Source organism: Leptosomus discolor, chromosome 22, assembly GCF_034619465.1.
Source record: "Leptosomus discolor isolate bLepDis1 chromosome 22, bLepDis1.hap2, whole genome shotgun sequence".
NCBI classification, from domain to species: Eukaryota; Metazoa; Chordata; class Aves; order Leptosomiformes; family Leptosomidae; genus Leptosomus; species Leptosomus discolor.
In genome coordinates this window covers 562,771-582,939 of record NC_141412.1, presented here as the reverse complement: position 1 = coordinate 582,939, position 20,169 = coordinate 562,771, and the positions used below count along the sequence as shown (strand labels likewise).

Genomic DNA, 20,169 nt, shown 5'->3' with positions numbered 1-20,169 from the left:
ACTACAATTTAGACCTGCGGGTGCGGAGGAAGTCACGCGTAGGACGCTGTCAGGAAAAGCCCTCAGATTCGGGTCGGTCTTCCCAGCTGCCTGTCGCAGGCTCCTGCGGAGGGACGAAGCCCCCCCCCCTCCGTGGGCAGGGCTGGCTGCACCACCCCCCAGACCCTTCCAGTGGTACGCAGGGAGGGAGGTCAGCCTCAGACTAGCGGCCGAAAGAACTCCCGTAGGTGCTCCTCGCCGACAACCGCTGCCCAGCGAGCTGTTGCCGCCGAGGCGCTGGTGGCGTCCAGCCGCGTTAGAACCACGTTTTGGGGGCTCAGAAATGGCGGGCGCCGCGGGGCAGAGGGCCGCTGCGCCTCCCGGAGCAGACGCGAGGTGGCCAGCCCTCTCCCCGCCTTCGGCTCTTGCCCCGCTGCAGCGCTCTGGGTTCAGAGGCGGTGCACGTGCACCGGCGCGCTCGGAGGTTCCCCGGGGTTGGGCGGAGGAGGAGAAGAGGTGGGAGCGGGCCTGGCCCCGGCCCCCAGCGCTTCGGTGGAGGCAATGTTTGAATGCGCAGAAGCTCTTTCCCGAGCGTCGGCTCTCGGTCCTGGTCTTGAGCTTCCGTTTTGGTCCGCACCAGCTGAAGCGTTGGTGTCGGTGCTCTCCCCCGTCTCCTGTTCCCCTGACTTTGCAACCACCAGTAATTGTTCGGGCAAGGTCCTGGAAAAAGAGAAAAATTTACTGTTTTCCTCAGGCTCATAGCTTTTGAACTGGAGGCATGTCTTCTAAACAGTGCAACTCACTTCAAATGCTTTTTGCCTTTCATTTGATTATTGCTTGTCACGCAATGTTCTTTGAAAGCTTGCTCATATATTATCTGTTCCATTTTTTCCATTTTCCCTTTTTTTGCATGCTGTTCCTCCTGTTTCTTCCCTTCCTCCAATCCTCTGTTCCCGTGTGTAGACACAACGGCGACGACAGAACCGGCAGTTCACGGTTGGTATCACATTCCTGTTTATCTTATTTCTCAGCGCTGCTGAGTGGCAAGACAAGCCTGGGAAGGGGAGGCGAAAGAGGGAAACGTAGTCTTCAAGGGAAAACCACGTTTCAGGTGGACTGATCTCATAAATGTAACATGGGTTTCAAGGCTGGAAAGTCGGTCTGCTCTTGTCATTTCTGTTGTGAGCTTTGCGGCCAGCTGCTCCAGTGCCAGGCAAGCACCGATCCCCCGGGCCCCACGGAGGCGGCGCACGTGTACGAGCGGCGCCGAGGAAGCGAGCGGTTCCCCGCTGCTCTGCGTCGCTGGGGTGGTCGCTTCACGCGCGAGGAAGAAATCCGGCCGTTGGAACTGGGAATTTGAATTCCGCTTTTTGAGAGGCGCTTGAAACCTTGAGCGTCTTCCCCTGAGCTCGTGAGACAGGGCGTCCGGCGGGCCCGCCGGCGCGGGGCAGCGCCGGCTCTCCTGTGGGTGCTCCGCGGAGCGGCGCTCGCCTCGGAGGTCAGCGGCGGGGTTTGCCTCCTGGCACCGCAGAAGGAGAGCTGGGAAACAAACGGCAGCGCTTCCCTGGCGGCATAGCAGTCTAGCAAAGTAACCTCCTCATCTGCTCAAGGCAGGCTGGCTAACAGCTTGACAGCTTCCCGAGCTTCCTACATTTTCCAGGCGAGCCTAAATAGTCGCTTCAGACTGGAAGTTGAGCATACCGTGTTTTGGCACGAGCTCGCTTTTCAGCTAAAGAACCAGAACCTCTGACAGTTTTAATTAGGGCTAATCCATATTTGAGCTCGCTATTTTGGTTCCTTTTAAACGCTGAGAAATTGGCTGTTTCCTTTATTGACAGAAATCCCTAATGCAGAACCACCTCTTCTTCCCTGCCTGCTCCCAACGAGGCGGATCTGGGGCGATGAGATGGAGAGGGAGGTCGGAGCACAGCGAGGGTTCAGTCGCGATGCCCGTAGCGAGTGGGGAGGGACGTGCCGTCCTCGTCCCGAATAACGTGCCCCTTTGGACGCGGCCTCCCGCTCGCTGTAAGAGTCGGAAGCCTTCGGCACGCTTCTGTTCTCTGGACGCTGCCGAGCTCCCTGCGCGTGCTCGTGAAAGGCAGGCGAAGGCAACGGTGAGCCGCCCCGTCGTTAGGCCGCGGGGAGAGCCTCGCGGCGCTGGCTCTGAAGGCGTAGCGCAGTTCAGCTCCCCCGCAGGGCTCTTCGGGGCGGGGAAGGGTCCGACTGCTCCTTTGAAGTACCGGCCTGGCGTTTCGCTCTCCTAGAAGCGTCCGAGAGCGGTTGGGAACGTCGGGAGAGACCCGGGGCTGAGCGCGAAAGGCAGCCAGGCTCCGTCCCCCTCTCTGGCCCCGGGGTTCTGGTCGTAGCGGGTGCTGCTTTGCCCCGTGCAGGTGATGGAGAAGGGGACGCGCCGCCGAGCGGCCCTCGCCCCTTCCTTTAGTGCAGTTCCCGGTGGCTTTCGTCGCTTTTCTTGTACCGGGGAAGGCCGCCAAGAGCCTGTTTTTTAACTCAAGGACGACCTGGGAATAATTCCACCGCTGGGGGGGGGGGGGGAGGACGGCTGCTGCGAGGAGACTGACAGCTGAAATGACAAGCCGTCCCGGTCCAACGAGCTGCCGCAAACTTTCCTGCCTTAAAACCCAGCCGGTGTGCCCTGAGCTCCCCTGCGCCTGCCCTCGCGGGGTGCTTTTCCCCTGAAGACTCGGGGAGTTCTTTCCAAGCTTGTGTTGCTGGAGTGTGTATGGAGTATACCAGGTGTTTCTGTATGTTGGCCATTTGTTCTTACCGATGTCCAATGGGAGTGAGCATGTCTGTGAATGACTAGAAATGCATGGGCATGAACTACAGCCAAATGGATTTTCTCCAAAAACGATTTTAAATGAATTGGGGGAAGGAAAAAAAAAAAAAAACAACCAAGCAAACCAAAAAAAAAAAAAACCAAAAAAACCCACAAAACAAAAACCAGGGGAAAAAAAAAAGAAAAAAAAAGGGAAACCAAAAAAGAGATTGATAGCAAAGCAAACGAAATGCAAGGCTAGTGTGGAACCAGCACAATACTTCAATCGGGGAAAGGCTTTTTGAGTCATGTAATTTTTTGGAGTGTATCCTAGAGGACTGGGGGGAAAGGAGTCCTGTATGTGTGTGCATGTACAAGCGGTAGCGAAGCCCCTGCCATTCCTGCTCCCTTCTGGAATGGAGTTGACGGCAGCGATGCATGAGTGACTTAAAAGCACGAACGTTGTTAACTCTTTTGTTGAAAAATGAGAGCTTAACTGTAAATTTTCTGATGCACTTTCTCCTTTCTCTGCACTGTTCATTGCCAGAACTCCAATAACAGCATGGTCATGGCCGGCAGGAAGGCTTGGGCTTCTGCTGCACCGCACTAAGCCGGGTTTGCCGAGCTTAAGCCCTCCTTCCCTCTCACTTTGCCCTTCGCGGTGCCAGCGGGGCTGACACCGCGGTTCCCTGCCCATTTGCAGCCGCAATGCGGGCAGAGCCCGGCGGAGCCGGGGCGGTAACGTCTCTGAGAGCCTGCTGCAGCTGGAAAGAAAGCGCTTTTCCTGCCGTGCCCTTTCTTTTCTTCCCTCCTGCCCCCCCCCCCCCCCACCTCCAAATCGACGTGCGAGTTTTTGACTGCCCGGCCGCCGCTCCTCCTCGGCCGTTGCGGGGGCCGAGCCCTTCGGCCGAGATGCCCGGCTGGCCCTTTGCCCCCCCCCCCCCCCGCCCTGGGCGAGCGGCCCCACGTATGTCAGCAGCCGTGACCTTATACCTGCCGCTCTTTTGCTACAGCAAAAGCGACGACCGACTTTTGCCGCTTTTTTTCCCCCAAATTTGGACCCCGCCCTGCCGTAAGCCAGGAGCTCCCGAGCGATTGTTTTTCCAGGCGCTGCGCCGGGCGCGCGCGCGCGCGCGCTGCCTGGCCGTCTGCGGGCGGCCCCGTACGTGCGATGGCGCGCTCGGCGGCGGGGCAGCTCCGAGCTGCTGTTCGGCTCCCCCGCCGAGGCAGGAGCAAGGCGCTGCCGCCTCGGCGCAGGCAGGATTTCTGCCCGTCCTCGTGAAAAGGTAGGGCGGAAAAAATCTCTTCTGAAGCTGGCAAAGCAGGAAGCCCGGAGAGAAGGTTAAAATAACGAGAGCGTCCCAGTCGTGAACGAAGAGAGACAAGAAAATACCTTGCCCATTAATGTAGCAGGTAAATTATTTTATACGCTGGAAATCCGTTCTTCCCCGAAGGCCCACGTGAGTTTTTCATTACGGCCTTAGCAAGGTTTTGTGCCGGAACTTTCAACACGGCTGCGTTAAGCTCTTGCTCCCTTTTCCGATAGCGCTCAGCCTCTGGAAGGGAGTTTTACTTGTCCGGAGCCCGAAGCCCAGCTGTGCCGCAGCACCGGCCGGCTCGCGGGTCCCACCAAGTGCGAGGGAGAGGCCGCGGTGCCTTCTGCACCGTCGGCGATACCGCGCTGCCTGTCCAGCCGCCCTTGTCCCTTTGGAAGTGCCATACGTGACCGCGCCACTAAGAGTAAAGACGTTCCTCGATCCCTTTCGCGGGCCCGGTCCTTGGGGCACGCGAGTGGAACGCCACGAAGCAGGCGCCCTGCCCGTGTCGAGGTTTCCGCGCAGAAAGCGCAGCAGACAGCAGAACCCCGCCGCGGGCTGGCGGCAGCCCGATCCGAAAGAGAACCTGCCCTTCCCCGGAGGGGCGGCGGGGGCTCGGGCAGCGGCGCCAGGCCCTGCCCGGCGGGCAGGCGGCCGGCGGTAGCCAGCGGGCCGGCTGCGCCCTCGCCGGGTTGGTTTATTGGTGGACAGGGCAAGGGCAGCGAGCGAGGGGTTCGTTTTTGTTTACTTGAGCAGGGGTCGCAGCAGACTCCGGGCGCGCTCTGATCAGAAGGGAAGAGCGGGAGCCCTCTTTGGATCTGAAAGTTTAACGAGGGAAAGGAAGAAGTGATTTACCACGTATGTAAAATGCCTCACAGCCGGCTTTAAGGCCGTTCGGTGGCATTTCGAAGTATACCAGGTGCAGGTGGAAGCTGCGTTGTTGAAGTGTTAATTTTCCTTTTGGAAAGGATTTTTTCTTTTTTTTTTCTGCTTCATAAAAGATGCAGCGTTGCCCTTTTCCGCTCTTGCGAATCCGTAGTTCCTTCGCAGCGGAAGGGAAGACTCTGCAGGAGCAATTTTGGAGAGAGGAGCGTTGACTGGCTCCTCTCCCGAGCCCAGGTTTGCACGTCCAGTGCCCCTGTGAGTCAGCGCTGAGTCTGTTTTGATGTTGAAGGGCAGTGAAAGAGGAGGGCTCCCTGCCGTCCGAGAGCGGCGCACGAACAAGGTGCTCGCCGTCAGGCCTAAAGGCTTCCCCCTTCGGAGGGTCATTCCAGCTGTAGCTCCCAGGTGACGCCACGTATTTGAAACCAGTCACGGAAAATGAGTTTCAGTTTTAGTGAGCGAGAGATACACATACACATACACATATATATATATACACACACGTATAGAGAGAGAGAGAGAGATACGTCTTGCGTGCTGCTCTCCCATGGGGGCCGTGGACTGTCCCGCGTTAGCAGCTTTGCTATGGAAAGGCAAGGCAGCCTTTTCGGCGGTCGGCGAGCCCGCCGTGCCAGGTGCCCAAATGCTTGGGGGGGGGAGGGCTGGGGTTTCCCTTCCCGGGAAAAAAACGCTCCGGTTTTCCTTCGGTGATGCATTTGCTGTAGCAGCCGGCAGCGACTTAGGGCAAGCGCCAGCCTCGAATCCTACGGCTGTGCCGCCCCCCATCTAAACAGCTCTCCGTGCCCTCCAGCCCCCCGCTGTGCCCTCTAACCCACCCGTGCTGAGAAGGTCACTCAGGTGCCTGCTCTGCCCCCACCCCCCCCACCCCGTGGACCCCCCCAGCGTCTCCTCCAGCCCCCCAGCGAAACAGCAGGTGACGGCTCCGCGGCCAGCGTGAGCTGCCTTTTGTGGTCACGAGAGCGTGTCTCGCCTAACTGCTTTATCAGCTTTGGGGATAGATGCTTTTTCCAGAAACGCACCAGATTTGGGAAAATTAGAAAAATAGCTGTTGTCAGATGTTTTTGCAGAGGATGCAGCCTTCAGTCTGCACGTACAGACGCCGTGCGGCTTTGAGACGCCGTCCGCAGTACTCGCTAATTGAGAGGTTGCCGGACGCGTCAACGTTGCCAAAAACCGATTGAATTTTGTGGCAAATTGGGAGGCAATTTTGCATCGCTCGATCTATACAGAGCCGAAATCGAACTGGTCTAAATTGGGAAATTGCCCCCCCCCCCTCCCCCCCCGTGATGACCAAAAGACCGAGTTTGGGGCTCTTTGCATGCTGTTATGAATGAGTGGGTTTGATTCCATGTTCCGTGTGCCAACAGTGTAGACCGAGGAATGTTTCTGTCTGTAATAACGGAAATTATTGCAATTGTGTCACACGACTTACTCTGCCCAAACCGGCAGAAGGTGGCAAGTGAATGACGCATTATTTCCCCCCCCAACCCCCACCCCACCCCCCCCCCCCCCAACCCCCAAGAAATTCATCCTCAGTTCTTAAGTGTGCTGTTTTTTTTTGTCGCTCGAGAAACGCAGAGAAAAATGAGTTTGTTTTTACTTGTAAGGCTTTACTCAGTTGCCCAATTCGGCAGAGGAGCTGGACTATGGGGATCTCTCAGGTAAGGGCTAGTACGTAGGTAAACCGCTGCTCTTCTACGCTAGATACTGGTTCCACTCTGATTTCTGCATCTTGGCCATGTTGCATTGTATAGTCGCTGTGGTGTAGCCATTCCTCCCACGCACGCTCTCGCAGCTTGGATGTACGCTGTTTTCTGTTGGGATTTCCCTCCCTTTTTTTTGGTTTTGGCACCCATTTCTGTGTGGCACCCTTGCAACCGGGGCGGGAGGCGTGCAGGGCGGCGAGACTTGCCATTTCAGGTTCCCTCCCAGCTGCCGTGCCGCCTTTTTTTTTTTTTGAACGCTGGAGACCGGTTGAGTTGGCACCTCACGCTTGTCAAACGCTCGGCTCTGCCGTACGGCGTGAAACCGTCTTTAAGAGGCGCGGCCGGCGCTGAGTCTCGGCTGCTTGGCGGTGTCCGCAGTACGGCCGTCGGATGGGGGCGAAAAGGAGGTAGTGGCTTTATCAGCGGAGGCAAAGCCAGGTAAATGGTTTGGACCTCTTTTTGTCCACGCTGGACTGAAAGTTGCGTGAAGACGCCCTTATCGCCGGTCCTTGCGAGTTGGCGCTCCCCCCAGCTTACGGAAGAAAAGCACCGTCAGCGGGTGCCGTCGGCACGCTTAAAACCAGGGTGGGACCAGCGGCATGAACCCAGTCTTAAACCTCTGATCTCCCTGTTTTGCCAGAGTCTTCCCAAGCGTTCCTAGAAATTCTCCCCGGTTTTTTGCTCCCGCTTCCCAGAGTGTCTCCGCCGGCTCCTTTGCCCCGCGGGCGGGCCCCGAGGCCGAGGGCCGCACCGCCCGGGAAAGCGGCCCCCTCCCGGGAAGAGCCTGGCCCCGAGGGTCACGGCGTTCCCTTTGGGGGTCCGAGCGCGGAGCAAAAGCGAACGCCGAAAAGGCAAGCCCCCCGAGGGATGTGCAAAGTGCTTTCCCGCTGTCCGATCCAACCGGCAGCGTCTCCTCCTGTAAGCCACTATAGGTATGCTTTGGCCAAGAGGTTAGAAATGATTGATTAATTCCGTGTGTCTGCTAACCCCTGAGCGGTACTAATACCTGTTGTTGCAGGCCTGGGCCACCCCTCCTCGGTAAGAAGCACTAGGTGTCCGATAGCTATCGCTGTCGGGCTGGGAACGTAACTGTTTTCCTCTGATCAGCTGCATTACTTTTTTCTTAAAAAATTTGTGTTTTTTAAAGACCGATACGCCTTTTGAGGAAGGAAGAGAAGAACGGGGGAACAATTCCACAAAGGAATTCCTCAAAATGGGTGTCCGCTAGCAGCCCTGCCCGGGCGCCGCTGTCCCCACGCGAGCTCGGTGCTTCCCTGTTTCCGAATCCGGAGCACGAGTCGGGGCGTCCCCAAGGCCTCGCGGAAAGCGGCGCGAGCCCGGCTGCTGCCGGCAGCGAGCAGAGGAGCGAGCGCCCTTGGTGCGTGGCCCTGTGCCCGTTGTGGAGCGTCCTTTTTGAGCACTGATTTTTTTTTTTATTTATTTTTTTTTTTCCCCCGCCCCTAAGAATTTCAAAATTTGCTGGGGGCTCGCTCTGTTGCTTACGGACGCCCGAAAAGTAATCGTACCGAGTCCCGTCCGTCACTAGAGAAAGAGCCCCCAGGCCACCCTGCGGACAGATCTCTGCCCTCCATCCCGTCGCCCGTGCCCAGCCTCCCGGGAAACTGAGCTCAGATCCCGTTTGCGGGCTGGGCTGGGGGCGCGTTGGGGCTCCCAGACGGGCGGCGCAGGTGAGTGCCGGAGCTGAGATCGCTGCCCTCCGCTCCGGCGGGACGGGGCGCCGGGAGCCCTCGGGCCCGACCCCCCCGGTCCCCGAGCGCGTGGGGGCGCAGGGGTGCGTGCGGGCCGGCGCCGCGCCGAGCGCGGGGGTGCTGCCGCGGTGTTTGCTCAGTGTGCTGTTCCTTTCAGGTGCTCCCGTCCCGGTAAATGCTTCAACGGAGGCTCTGCCAACTGAGCACTTAAGTAACGCGTCCCTTGCCTTCCGCCCAGGTAGCAGTTCCCAGAGCTTCCCCTGGTCGAGCTGTGTCTGTCCGTGCCACTCGCGAACCTCCTCTCGTTCCCGGCGCGCGGGGTACGGGGCGGGGGGGGTCTCGGCTCCACGGGGCTGCTGCGGCGGATCCCGGCGGTGCCGGGGCCGGCGGCCGTACGGCCCTGCGGGCGCAGGCACACGCGCCGACGCGCTGGCGGGCGGGGAGAGACGCAGGGGCACGCTGCTGCGCGCGCGGTGGGAGCCGTGCGCTCGCCCTGCCGCAGCGCCCCTGTGTCCCCCGTCCCCGCGGGCGCGGGGCGGCCTCGCTGCTCTGCCCGAGGGCGTTGGAACCGCTCGGGCAAAGCAGGGAACGTGCAGCCTCTGCAGCAGGTTTGATTAACTGATCAAGACCTGATTAGCACCTCCGTTCAGGGGGGATGCTGATGAGTCAATGGCTATCGATTGTGAGCGGGGCTCCCATTTTCTAGCGGAGAGGAGGCTGGAGAAACATCGAGCACCTGCCATAGCCGTTAAATTTATTAAAACAAAGCGCGTTATTTCGTACGAAGCGATCTCGAGGTGGGTCGCTGAAGGGGAGCTTATTGATTGAGGAAGGATTAACTCCTCGAATTTCTCTTGGCTTAAATTAGACCAAATTCAATTACAATACAACAAACAGGTTAATGCTGCTCCTTAACGGCCCGTCAACGAGTTAGAGGAGGGGGAGCGCGCCTCGTGCCGCGCGGTGGCGCTGGGTGACGTTGCCGCTCATCCTGTCGTGCACGGGCCGTGGTTTCTGCCCCCTCCGCATCGCGGATAAGTCTTTCAGAACTAACGACAGCCTGGGCTTCCCCCGGCCCTGCCCACCGGCACCCCCCAGCGACCCCAGCTCCTGCTGCTGCTCCATCGTTTCGAAAACCTCGTTCTGCAGAAGAACTAACCACTGCCGCGGTGGGGGTCCGTTAGCGCCGGGTGCTAGCTCTTAGGTTTCCTGCCTCGGGGCGAAGAGGGAGCGGTTGGCTTACCCGTGGTTCAGAAGCACGCGGGTGACGTCGGGCCCTTAGCGCCTGCGTCGTGCCCAGCAGCGCCGTGCGGGAGCTTTGGTCACGTAGGCCTGCTAAAATTATGTCATAAGCTAAGCTCTACCGAGAGGGAGAAAGGGTCGCTGCGTTAGGAGCTCCCCGGAGCGATTGATTGAGGTTTTCCCTTACCTCGATGCAGATGTCGCATGTACGTCTGGGAAGCCCGGTAGCTGTCGGCGGCTTACCCATGCACACGGGCAACTTCAGCCCGCCTGGCCCTACGTCGGTAGCTTGGAATTAATTTTCACCCAGAAAGAGAAGGTAAATTTTTGCAGGAGCGCAGCAGTAAATCCAAATACGCCCAAATTAACAGCTCTACTATGTTTTCCCCAAGGCCTGCTGCTTTTGCGGCCCAAACGCGCGTAGAACAGGTTCAGGGCCGTTCAGAGGCACCCCGAACTGTCACCAGGCGTTGGCCCACGAAACGCGAGGCGCGAGGGCGGGCAGGCGAGGAGCGTGGACGGGAGCCCGGGGCACCCACGCGGCTGGGTTGGGCGCTGGAAAGCCTGGGCGGGAAGCGGTGCTGGAGCTCGCACGGGAAGGCGGCGAGAGGCCCTTTGCGGTAGCGATAACGCCAGGACTAGCGCTGGCGGTGAGGGCAGGGCTGGGCGCCGCGCTCAGCCCCGGGGCCAGGCGGCTCCGACGCAGGAGGTCGCTGGGAAGGAGCCGCTGCCTCCGGGCGCGTGAGGATGCTCGTGCGTGCGGGGGGCTCCCGTGGCAAGGGCGATCCCAAGCCTGGCCGGTGGAGCTTTGCAGGGGCCGGTTCTGGAGCCTCGGTCAGCGCCAGGGTCAAAAATGAAGCGGTTTGGCCCTGATGGGTCTGAAGCTTTTAGAGCGGGTATAGGCGAGGTGGAAAGTACTGGCTAGTGCAGCCAGCCGGGGCCAGCCCAGTCTTTCGCTTAGTCTTGAGATGCTGCCGCTTAGGAAGAGAGCGGAAGCTGGAATAGGCGTAGGTACGTATACACATATATATATATATATGTACATATACATATGTGTATATATATATATATATATATATTATTTTAAAGCCTCATTAAAACAGATTTGAGTGGGGCCTTTTTATTGAATAGCCGGGAGGAGAAAAGTCTTCCATCAGCTGGACCTCGCTGTTAAGCGCTGACCCACACTTGTTAGGGTAGCGCTGTTAGGATTTTTTTCCTGCTCTCGAGAGAGAGGCCACAGAAAGCTAGCGCGGAACAGCGAGGTCTGCAAAAACGTTAGAAAGCTGGAGGGCGTTAACAAATCTAGTTTTTAAAAAGCGTCTCCCCCTCCAAAAACGCCCGTAGCTGACGCCTGCAGGTTGAAAACGCGGGGGTTCGTTGCCGGTGCTTAGTGGAGGGTAACCAGCCAGACGGCTGCTGCCTGTGGCTCCCGGCTCTCGGAATAAGCCCCCTTAGTGCGGCGGCGAGTAGGAGCCGTCAGCAGCGCCTTTCTTTCCTCTCTGCGTCCCGCTTCGCGACTCGCACGTTTTGTTTAAAGGAAAACTGCAGGGTTTGCGCTCAAGCGGCATCATCTCTTTTTTGCTGAATTTTCGCTGAAAATAGTAGGCAAAAACGGAGCTAAAGCTGCCCGTGTCTGTCCCTGGCCGCCCCTTGGAGTGGGACCAGGGTGCGCTCCGCTGCTGGCCGCGGATCCGCATCTCGCGCAGACGAGTTCAGCGACCGGGCTGGCTTTTTGAGAGGAAAATTGGTGGATTTTCTTTTTCTTTTTTTTCCCTCCCTGCACGTCTTCGGTGGTGGCGAGTGGATTGCGCCGTTACCGCTGCCGTTTTCCTTTAAGGTGCTTTGGTAGCGAGCAAAGCGCCAGCCCACAAAACGAGGCGCGGCTGCGGTGCGCGGTAGCCCCCCGAGTAGCCCCCCGAGTAGCCCCCTTGGGTGCGCATGTTGGTCACAACATGCAGCCGCCGCCCGCGCCTTCCCTTGCTCTTCCCTCCCTCCTTCCAGTCCCACCCGCCAATAGACCACAAGCAAACCAGGAACGAAACCGTAATAGAAAAATTCTGACGATTGGATTTGAGGGCCAGCATGCTCCAATATATTTTAACATCTTAATGGGAAGGCTCTGCGTGTATACATTTACCACTCTCTGACAAGAGGGAATTAAATGTCAGAAGGATTTGTAGCATCTATAATTGAATTGGTGCTGAGAAAAGCAAATCTTCGGGAAGAATAACATATTAGGATTAGCAAATAATGTGGCATTTTGTCAGCTCCTGCCATCTCCTCGGTTCCCTCTTCAGTAATAAAGTTGTGATTTCTGTTTTAATCATAGATAGGGGGCGGGAATGGCTTTCGTGAATCGGAGGCAGCGTTTTAAAGCAGATTCCGGGTTTTGAGGTCAGGTCTCCTTCTGGGCGCACAAGGTTGGGGAATTACTCCTCGCTCCGTAGCCCTGACGGGAGAGGAAGGGGCCGCTCTCGTGCTGGCGGCGCACAGAGGGATTTGCTGGGGGAGGTGCCCAGAACGGGCCGAGATGGGTCTGGCGGCCGTCGGCCGGGCTGGCGCTGGGTGGGCGCGCTGGAGCACGCGGAGCTTGAGGAGAGCTCTGGAAGGTGGGGGGGAGAGGAGGTGCTGAGCGAGCAGTACCTAGCGAAGGGAGCGGCGCGGCGCTGGAGTGGCTCGCGCAGGGAGGATCCGCCCCCGGAGAGGTTTACGCGCGAGTCGGAGTAAGAAAGCGTGGCAGCGCTGTAGGCATCGCTCCTTGGCCGCGGGGATCGTGGCCCCCGGCCTCTCAAGGCGCCTGGTTTTCGCTTTCCTGTTTAAAAAGGAAGAGGAGGTACGCGGGAGGCCCGAACGGTGTTCAGAAACTTGGATTTCTCGTAGGAGTTGCGAGTAGCTTCTCTTTGGAGAGCAAGTGGACGCACCGCGGAAAAGACCCGAGGCGGATTTTCTTTCGGTGAGCGTGTTTAACGCCGCCGAGTGCGGCCGCTGGACCTGCAGGCAGACCTTCCACCGGCGGGGCCCCAGGGCGGGCAGGCTCTGGCTCCCCGCTGGCCGCACGTGCCGCAGCGCCGCCCTGGCCTTGGCGTGGTTTGCCGGGCCTTGCGCAAAAAGTCCCCCCTCAGGGGAACCCCGTCTCCCCGCTCTCGGCCGGATTGCAAGCCGAGGGGACGCCACGACAGCTTTGGCGCGGCGTCCCGTAAGCGGGGCCGGCGTGACGGCACGCGGGCTGCTGCCGCCGCCGGGACGAGCGCGCCAAGGCGAGCTTCGTCTTTCCGGAACTTTGATTTATGGTGATTAAGAAAAAACGCCTCTTGATGCAAAAGCCTGCTCGCAGCACGTTACGGAGCCGTAACTCAGCGTGTTTATTCCCCTCAGCTGTTCCAGATGTCAACAAGACATCCATCCTCCCCGTCCGGGGTGCTGCTGCCTCCTCCTCGGCGCAGCCGGGCGGAACTGGGTGCTAAGTTTCTATCAGAAAAAAAAAAAAACAGAATTAAAGGGCCAAAAAAAAAAAAAAAACGGAGCAGAACCTGCGTAAAGCGGCTGCTCCGGCGCATGAGCCGGGTTCGGTTGCGTTACGGCGAGTGAGTCCTTCAGGCCCGGCCGAGCCGAGCTCGAAGCCGCGGTGGGCAGGCTGGAGGAGGGCGGCAGCTGCCGGGAACGCCCGCCCAGGGTGGCTGGTTTGGGGGGGGACGTGGTTCGGCCCCGGGTTTGAAGGTGCTGGCCGGGACTCGCCGGCTGCGGCCGCCGGCCCCGACCCGGCTCAGCCCGGCGGCCCCCGCCTGGCCCAGGGCTCCTGCCTGCAGAAGTTGCTCGAAGGGGTTTTTTTTTTCCTTAAATGGTTTTAATTAAAAGGCGCTTTACGGTGCTCTCGGTCCCGAGTTATTTACTTGGGTCCCTCAGTCCTTAATCTTGGAGCAGAATTGGAAATATCGATGGAAAGCGTAAATCCCGGGCTGCTGCTGGAAAGCTTTGTATCGGGTTGCAGCTCCAAAGAGCACCATTACCTTTAGCTGTCACGGATCTGTACGCTTGATCGATAAACTTCAAATATTATTAGAGGTGGAGGCTTCAGAGATTTGCTCTGTTCTTTGGAGGGAGACGGAGATAAATCTTTCTTAAAAATTGACTTGCATTTGCACTCTCAGTCTTCCTGGTAAAATGCATTTCTCTTAGGTGTCTGGGCAGCCGCATGCAGGACAGATTTATGGGCCATGTGCTTCTTGTAGTGAAAGATTTAAATGGTAAATCCTTCACATATGACTTCACAAATCATGTAAAGTTAAAAGATTTTTACCGTTTCTGTTGCTGCTGTGCTTAAATTGTAAGGTATGGCCAGTAAATCATTTTAATGGAGGTGTCGCGCTTGACTCAATGAAAAAAAAAAAAAAAAAAAGAGAGACAGTGGTTTAGCTTCTATTCCAAAATGTTAATGTATTAATCAACGGGAGAATAATTGTTTTTTACTACGTTATAAATCTCGGTTGCCATTAGGATTGCAGCGAGGGCTGATGTAGCCGCGTTCTTAAATTAAAATTGTTTACACTGCTATACATTCATTTTACATGGCCATAGCTCATTCCGGGTTCGTTTCGGAGTTGTTCCTCCGCCAAATAAGTCATTCCTCTCCCGGGTGACGGCGTCCCAAGGGAGAGGCGCTTATCAAGGAAAACTAATTGCACGGCGAGGAGTTAAAGCAGTGAAATAAAGCAGTTGGAGGCACTGTACAGTTACTGCTCGCTCTCTGCTTCTGAAGAGGGTTTTGCAGCTCGGGTCAGGAGTTTTGGGTCTTGGGGCCTCGCGGGCTGCACCGGACGGCAGAGGTGGCGGCCGGCGACGCAGCCTTGTCGGGCTGGGGGGGAGAGGATGGGCGCGAACGCGTTGACCGGGCTGGGCTGGTTGGGTTTTGGCCGAGGAGTGGAAATGTTCTCACCGGGCCGCGCGTTGATGACGGTTCTCCAGAGCTGACGGTTAACGTTCCCGCGTTGTACTGCTATTCCCTGTGCCCCCATCCCCCAGGGAGGGTGAAGGTTGGGGGCGCATTCGAGGGAGATCTCCCCAAAATAGGCACCCACCACCGACTCCACCTCTCCTCTCCTCTCCTCTCCTCTCCTCTCCTCTCCCCTCCCCTCCCCTCCCCTCCCCTCCCAGCTGTCTGCCCCGTGCGTAGTCGTAGTGCTGCTGCTTGTAGCGGAAAACACCTTGCCAGCCGAGCCGCCAGATCAGTTCGGCCCTGGACGAAGTTCCTCTGCCCGAACTCATCTGCCTGGATAGCTCCGCGCTTTACCCCTTTTCCTTCTGAGAGCGCAAGGGTGGCTTTTCCCGATCCTGAGAGCAGCTGCAGCCAGACCCTTCGGCGCGCATCGTAACGAGTCCCGAATTCTTATTCCTCTTCTGATCTCAACAGATTCTCGTGCAGGTGAGGAAGGGGCGATTCGGAGCGTGGACCATGCGGTGGTCGGCGGCGTCGTGGCCGTGGTCGTGTTTGCCATGCTTTGCCTGCTCATCATTTTAGGGCGATATTTTGCCAGACATAAAGGTAAGACAAAGACCGAAACTGGAACGTGAGCGGACGTGGCACGCGCCTCCCCGTGCTCGCGGCGTTGTCCTCTCCGATGCGAGGGACCCCTCTGCTGCTGCGGAAGAAGGTCTCCTGAAAGCCCTTTGAAATGGGAGGAGGAGGAGGAGGAGGAGGAGGGCTGGAGCAGCCCGCTAGGGCGGGAGGCCGGCGCCTTGCCCCAGGCTGCCCAGGCTTGCGGCGTCGGTGCCGCGGGGGCTTTGGAAGGCCCTCGGCGAAACCCAGTTGGCCTCAGCTGACCCGGCTGTGCCGCGCCGCGCCGCCTCGGCTTGGTGCGACACGGTCCCTGTGGGGAACTCGTTGCAACTTGCCGAGCAAAGCTGAAGCCCCCCCTGCACGGAATTGTGACCGCTCCCCCCGTAGGCGTTTGTACAGAAGGGTTTAGCGTTGGCGGGGGGCTCCGCAGCGGAGGGGGAGAGGCTGGTGACAGCCACAGCCACGATGGAGTAAATGATGTGGGTGGAGAAGAGAGGAGGAAGGGAGAAAACACCTAAAGCCCCATAGGGGGGAGAGGGAGCAGAGACGAAAGGTTTGTCTCCTTTAAGGGAAGCGCGATTTTACCGATGTTTGTGTGCTTCCGAGCGGGGGAGATGGCCGAGACCCAGTTTCTTCTCGGGGTGAGACACTGCGGAGAGCGGCAGCCGTCGCGTTCTGGGGAGCGGGGCGGCAGCAGCCGCCTGGCGTTATTTTTTGCCCGCCCCAGCCTGCTCTTTTCACGTGTGACGTCTTTTCTTTCCCTTTCTGCTCGCGGCTTCGCCGCCGCCGCCGCTGTCGGCACCCCGCCGAGCCCTCCGGCGAGTCGCGCAACCTCCCGCTTCCCTTCCAGGTACGTACTTCACTCACGAAGCCAAAGGAGCAGATGATGCGGCCGACGCAGACACAGCCATCATCAATGCAGAAGGAGGACAAAACAACTCCGAAGAGAAGAAAGAGTACTTCATCTAGAGCAGCCTTGGTTCCTATGAGGTGTCCAACCGTGGACGGTTACTACTGGCCCTATTTAAACGCTACAGAGACAGTGATATTAGAGGTTGCAAGCAGCTTGTGTCTTTTTTTTTTTTTTTTTTTTTTTTTAAAGGAAAAAAAAAAAAAAAAAAAAGCAGATGGGAGGAGAGTCGTGAGGCCGGGAGGGTCCGGGATTTGCTGTGTAAAAAATATTCCTCGTAAAGTACACTCTGCTGTTCGACACCTCAGTTGTTTGGGTTTTCTTTTTTTGGCCAAGTCCAGCTTGGATTTAGTTTAGTGAAGTCATTTGCAGAAGATTCTGTGCCTTGTTTAATTTCTGTTCGTTGGGGTCGGGGGGAGGCTGGGAAGAAGAGGGGCTTCTGTGCGTTAGTTCCCTTCGGGTTTCTGTGGCTCTTCGTTTCCCCTTTCCTGTTCTGTTTCTGGAGTTGCCTGCTGGGACCCCGTGGAGTAGGTGGCTTTCTTCGGAGGCGTTTCTCTTTCTTTTTCTCTTCGCCGTTTTCCGTTCAGCACTCGAGCTCATCGGAGGAGAACCAGCGCATTTTAGATTCCGTAGTTTGCCGTTCGGTGTGCCCACGTCCCATTCCCTCTGCCCTCGGAAAGGCTTGGATATAAACAGACGGCGAGACCCCGCTCGTGGCTGCCCGTGCTTCAGGTGCTTTCGCTGGCGGCGACTAGGAAATAGGCTGGAGCTCGGCAAAGGCGCTGCCGGGGAGCGGGGGCTCTCCTCCCGGCGGGGCCCGCCGTCGCGCCGTGCCTGCCCAGGCACCGCTCCCGGCCGGGCGCGGGAGGGACGCCCGCTCCCCCCTCGGCCGCAGCCCTGCCGGGGCGCGGGGGGCCGCGGGCGGCCGGCGTCGGCCGTGCCCTCCCCTCCCCTCCCCTTCCCCGGGCGGGACGCCTCGCCGGGGCGCCGAGGCCCGGGGAGGAGCCGGCCGAGCCCGACTGCCTTTTTTCCGCCCGCTCGGTGGGAACGCGCGTTCCGACGGCAGCGCTAACGGACTTACAAAGCCATAGGTGACGAGGAGAACCTAGGTCGCTTAGGATCGCGAGCGGCAGGTAGCAGACCGCAGTGAGAAGACGGTATTGAAATTAATGTGTGCTGGCTTTTGGTTTTTTTTTTTTTGGTGAGTAATCTTGGATTTCGAGCGATCCTTTTTTTTTGTTTGTTTTACCGTGTTTCTGTGGAAAATGTTACGCTGATTTATTTAAGGGAAGCATTAATCTTTAGCGTCAGGTTTCGGGGGTTTTTTTAGGGGTTTCGGGGGAGCGTTTTCGTGCGGTTTTGGGGTGTTTTTTTTTTTTTTCTCCATTGCTGGTTTTGGCAGAGCCGTTACAGTGCGGGAGCCCTGCGGGGAGGGGATGGCCTGGCGGCCGAGAGCGAGCCCGTTCGCCGGCAGGGTTCTGCCTTTGCCCTTTTCACGAGAAGAACCTCGCGGAAATGCCCTTTATTTTCCGAGCAACTCTTGTCGAGCGCAGCTCTTTTCTGAGCCTTCAGCACCATTGCCAACCCACATCACGGTGAGAAGCAGTCAGCATGTTGGAGTCCGGGGGGGGCTTTTTTACCCGTCATCGGTCGCGGGATCGGCATCCTGGTTTTGAGCAGCCCATCTTTGTTTTGGAAGTGTACCGTAGTGCAGTGTTACCGATGTAACTTTGACTTACGATGTTGACATGTCTCAGGTTCATGTGTTTTGATTGGTGTTTTCCGTCTCAGGTAGATTGCGAAATTTCAGCCCCACGCATTGGAAAAAAAAAAAAAAAAAAAATTAAAAAAAATCAAATAAAAACAGGATGAAAAACAGGAAATTACGAATTTTAGTTGTATATTGGTTTATGTATTTTTTCTTCAGTATGCAGTGCACTGTTTGAAATGTATTGTTGAGTATTCCTTTGTACAGCTTTAGACCATTAGGATTTTGAAGCGTGAAGAAAGGACAACCTTGTTTAAAGGAGTATTACAAATGAAGGACGCGGAACTGATGATAAACAACCTTGTTCTTTATTCACCCGGCCTTTTTAATTTTTCCCCTTAGGCCAGTTCTGTTTTAAGGTGTCCATGGAAGATGTTACAGTGTAAGAAAACACATATCCATCTGCTCCCATTCACATTTTGTATTGGTTCATGTATACCATTTTTACAAAGGAAAAGAAGTACTATAAAATATCTGTCTTCTTAATAAAAAAAAATTAATGTTACAAAACGCCACCTCCTCTTGCGCTCTTTATCCCCTGCCGTCACGGAGACGATCAGCCGGGCGACGCGGTGCCCGGAGGAGGGGACGGTGCCGAGCAGGCGCCGCCGCGGCGCTGCCCGGCGCCCCTGCCCGCTCTGCCGGGCGCCCGTGGCGGCGGGCGCTCGGCTCCGACCCGGAGGGCGCGGGCAGAGCCTTCCTCCCCGCCGAAGTCGGGCGAGGATGGCAACGGGCCGCGCCAAAGAGCGCCCGGCGGTGGGAAGGTCAGCGCCCGCCGCGCGCGGCGCGGGAGGTAAAGCCGACGTGCGCCTTCTCGAGGGGGGTGCGGAGGGGCTGCCTTGCGCAGGGGGGGGCCCTGCCGGGCGGCAGCCGGCTCTGCCGCAGCTCGTGGGTCTTCTCTTGGAGCGGCGAGATGCCGGCACGGCTTCCCGTTCCGCCGCGCTGCCGGCGCCGTAGCCTTACATCTCCCGTGAGGGGTTTTGGCTCAGGTTAATTCATCTCCAGGCTTCGCCTTGCCGCGAGCGGCTGGGAGCCCGGCCCGCGGTCGGCAGCGCCGCGGCGGCATCCCCTAACGCTGTCTGTCCCGCGTTGCTGTGCACCTCAGGAGAAAACTGACCTGCAGCTGGTGCTCCCGTCTCCCCGAGGTGCGGCGGGGGCGCCCGTAATATTTACATCCCGTACTGGCAGGTGAGCGTTGAAAGGCGGGACCCCCTTCACCCCCTTCCTGTCTCCGGTTCAGGTCTGGCGGTTGCCAGATTTTCCTGCGCCTCCCTTAGAAACACTCGGGGTTTTCCGAACCGCGATCCGATGTCTGTCGGCCTCGCAGCGCCCAGCCCCGAGGAAGAGCGCTGCCACACGGGAGCCCCTTCGCCGCCGCCCGGGCCCGGCGCGGCTATCGACGAACCCAGCGTTCCTTCCTCCTCCTCCTCGGTCTCCCTCAGCCGCCTCTCCTGAAAGCGGGTTGTGAGGCAGCTGCGGCGCTGAGATTAGACGCATCAATCTTTCGTGGTTCGGACGAGGGAGGAGGAGGAGGAGGAGGAGGAGGAGAAAAACAAGGGCTTTCCGCTGAGGAGATGCTACCGAGGGAATCGCTGCCGTCGTCGTGACTGCGCGTGAACAAGCTGCACGGCGCTGCGAGGCGCGGTACGTACGTGGGGTCGTGCGCCGAAGGCGGCGGCGGCGCCGCGCTGCTCGAAGGCCGGTGTCCAGCTCCCTCCGGCACTTGCTGCATTCAGTGTAGTTATGTGGGAAACAACGTTTTTCCGAGAATTATGACACGGAGGAAAAACCGAGGGCAAACCAGCAAAAGCAGCTATTCCTTTTCTTGTATGAAAGGGATGCAACCACGGTTAATGCTGGTAATTAACACGGCCACTTGGTAGCTGCTGCAGCGCCCGAGAGCCTCGGGAAGCACAGGTCCCCGATGGTGGCTCGCGAGGCTTTTTTCCCGCTTCGAGCCAGAGCTGGCTGCGTCACGCGCTTGTGGTGTCGGCGGCCAGGTCACGGCGTCGGGGACGCAGCTGAATTCCCTTCCCTCCTGGTCCTCGTTCCCCTTTCCCCGAACCTTCCTGGCAGCGGCGCTCCGGAGTGGCGCAGCCCCGACAGAGGTGTTGTTTGGGTTATCCTTTAGGCGCATTCGGTAACGGCACCGGATGGATTTTGCCCGGAAATGGCAGCAGTCAGGGACGGAGGCGACGCGCATCCAGACCCTGCGGCGGGCGAGCGCTCTGAGAGCGCCGCAGCCGGAGTTGTGCCGCAGCCGGAGTTATTCTGCCCTCGGTCTGTCCTGAGATGCCCTGAGT

At 58.1% G+C, this 20,169-nt stretch overlaps 1 protein-coding gene across 1 annotated transcript in view; it reads left to right on the top strand.

Moving 5' to 3' along the window:
* The window catches only part of CADM1 (cell adhesion molecule 1), a 50,848-nt gene extending 34,691 nt beyond the window's left edge, over positions 1–16,157 (top strand). Inside the window, exons 15-19 of the mRNA XM_086476764.1 lie at positions 943–975; positions 6,582–6,635; positions 8,547–8,627; positions 15,042–15,173; positions 16,039–16,157. Of these exons, the coding sequence (XP_086332890.1) occupies positions 943–975; positions 6,582–6,635; positions 8,547–8,627; positions 15,042–15,173; positions 16,039–16,157 (419 nt within the window). The remainder of the gene's footprint in view (positions 1–942; positions 976–6,581; positions 6,636–8,546; positions 8,628–15,041; positions 15,174–16,038) is intronic.
* Positions 16,158–20,169: the final 4,012 nt, after the last annotated feature.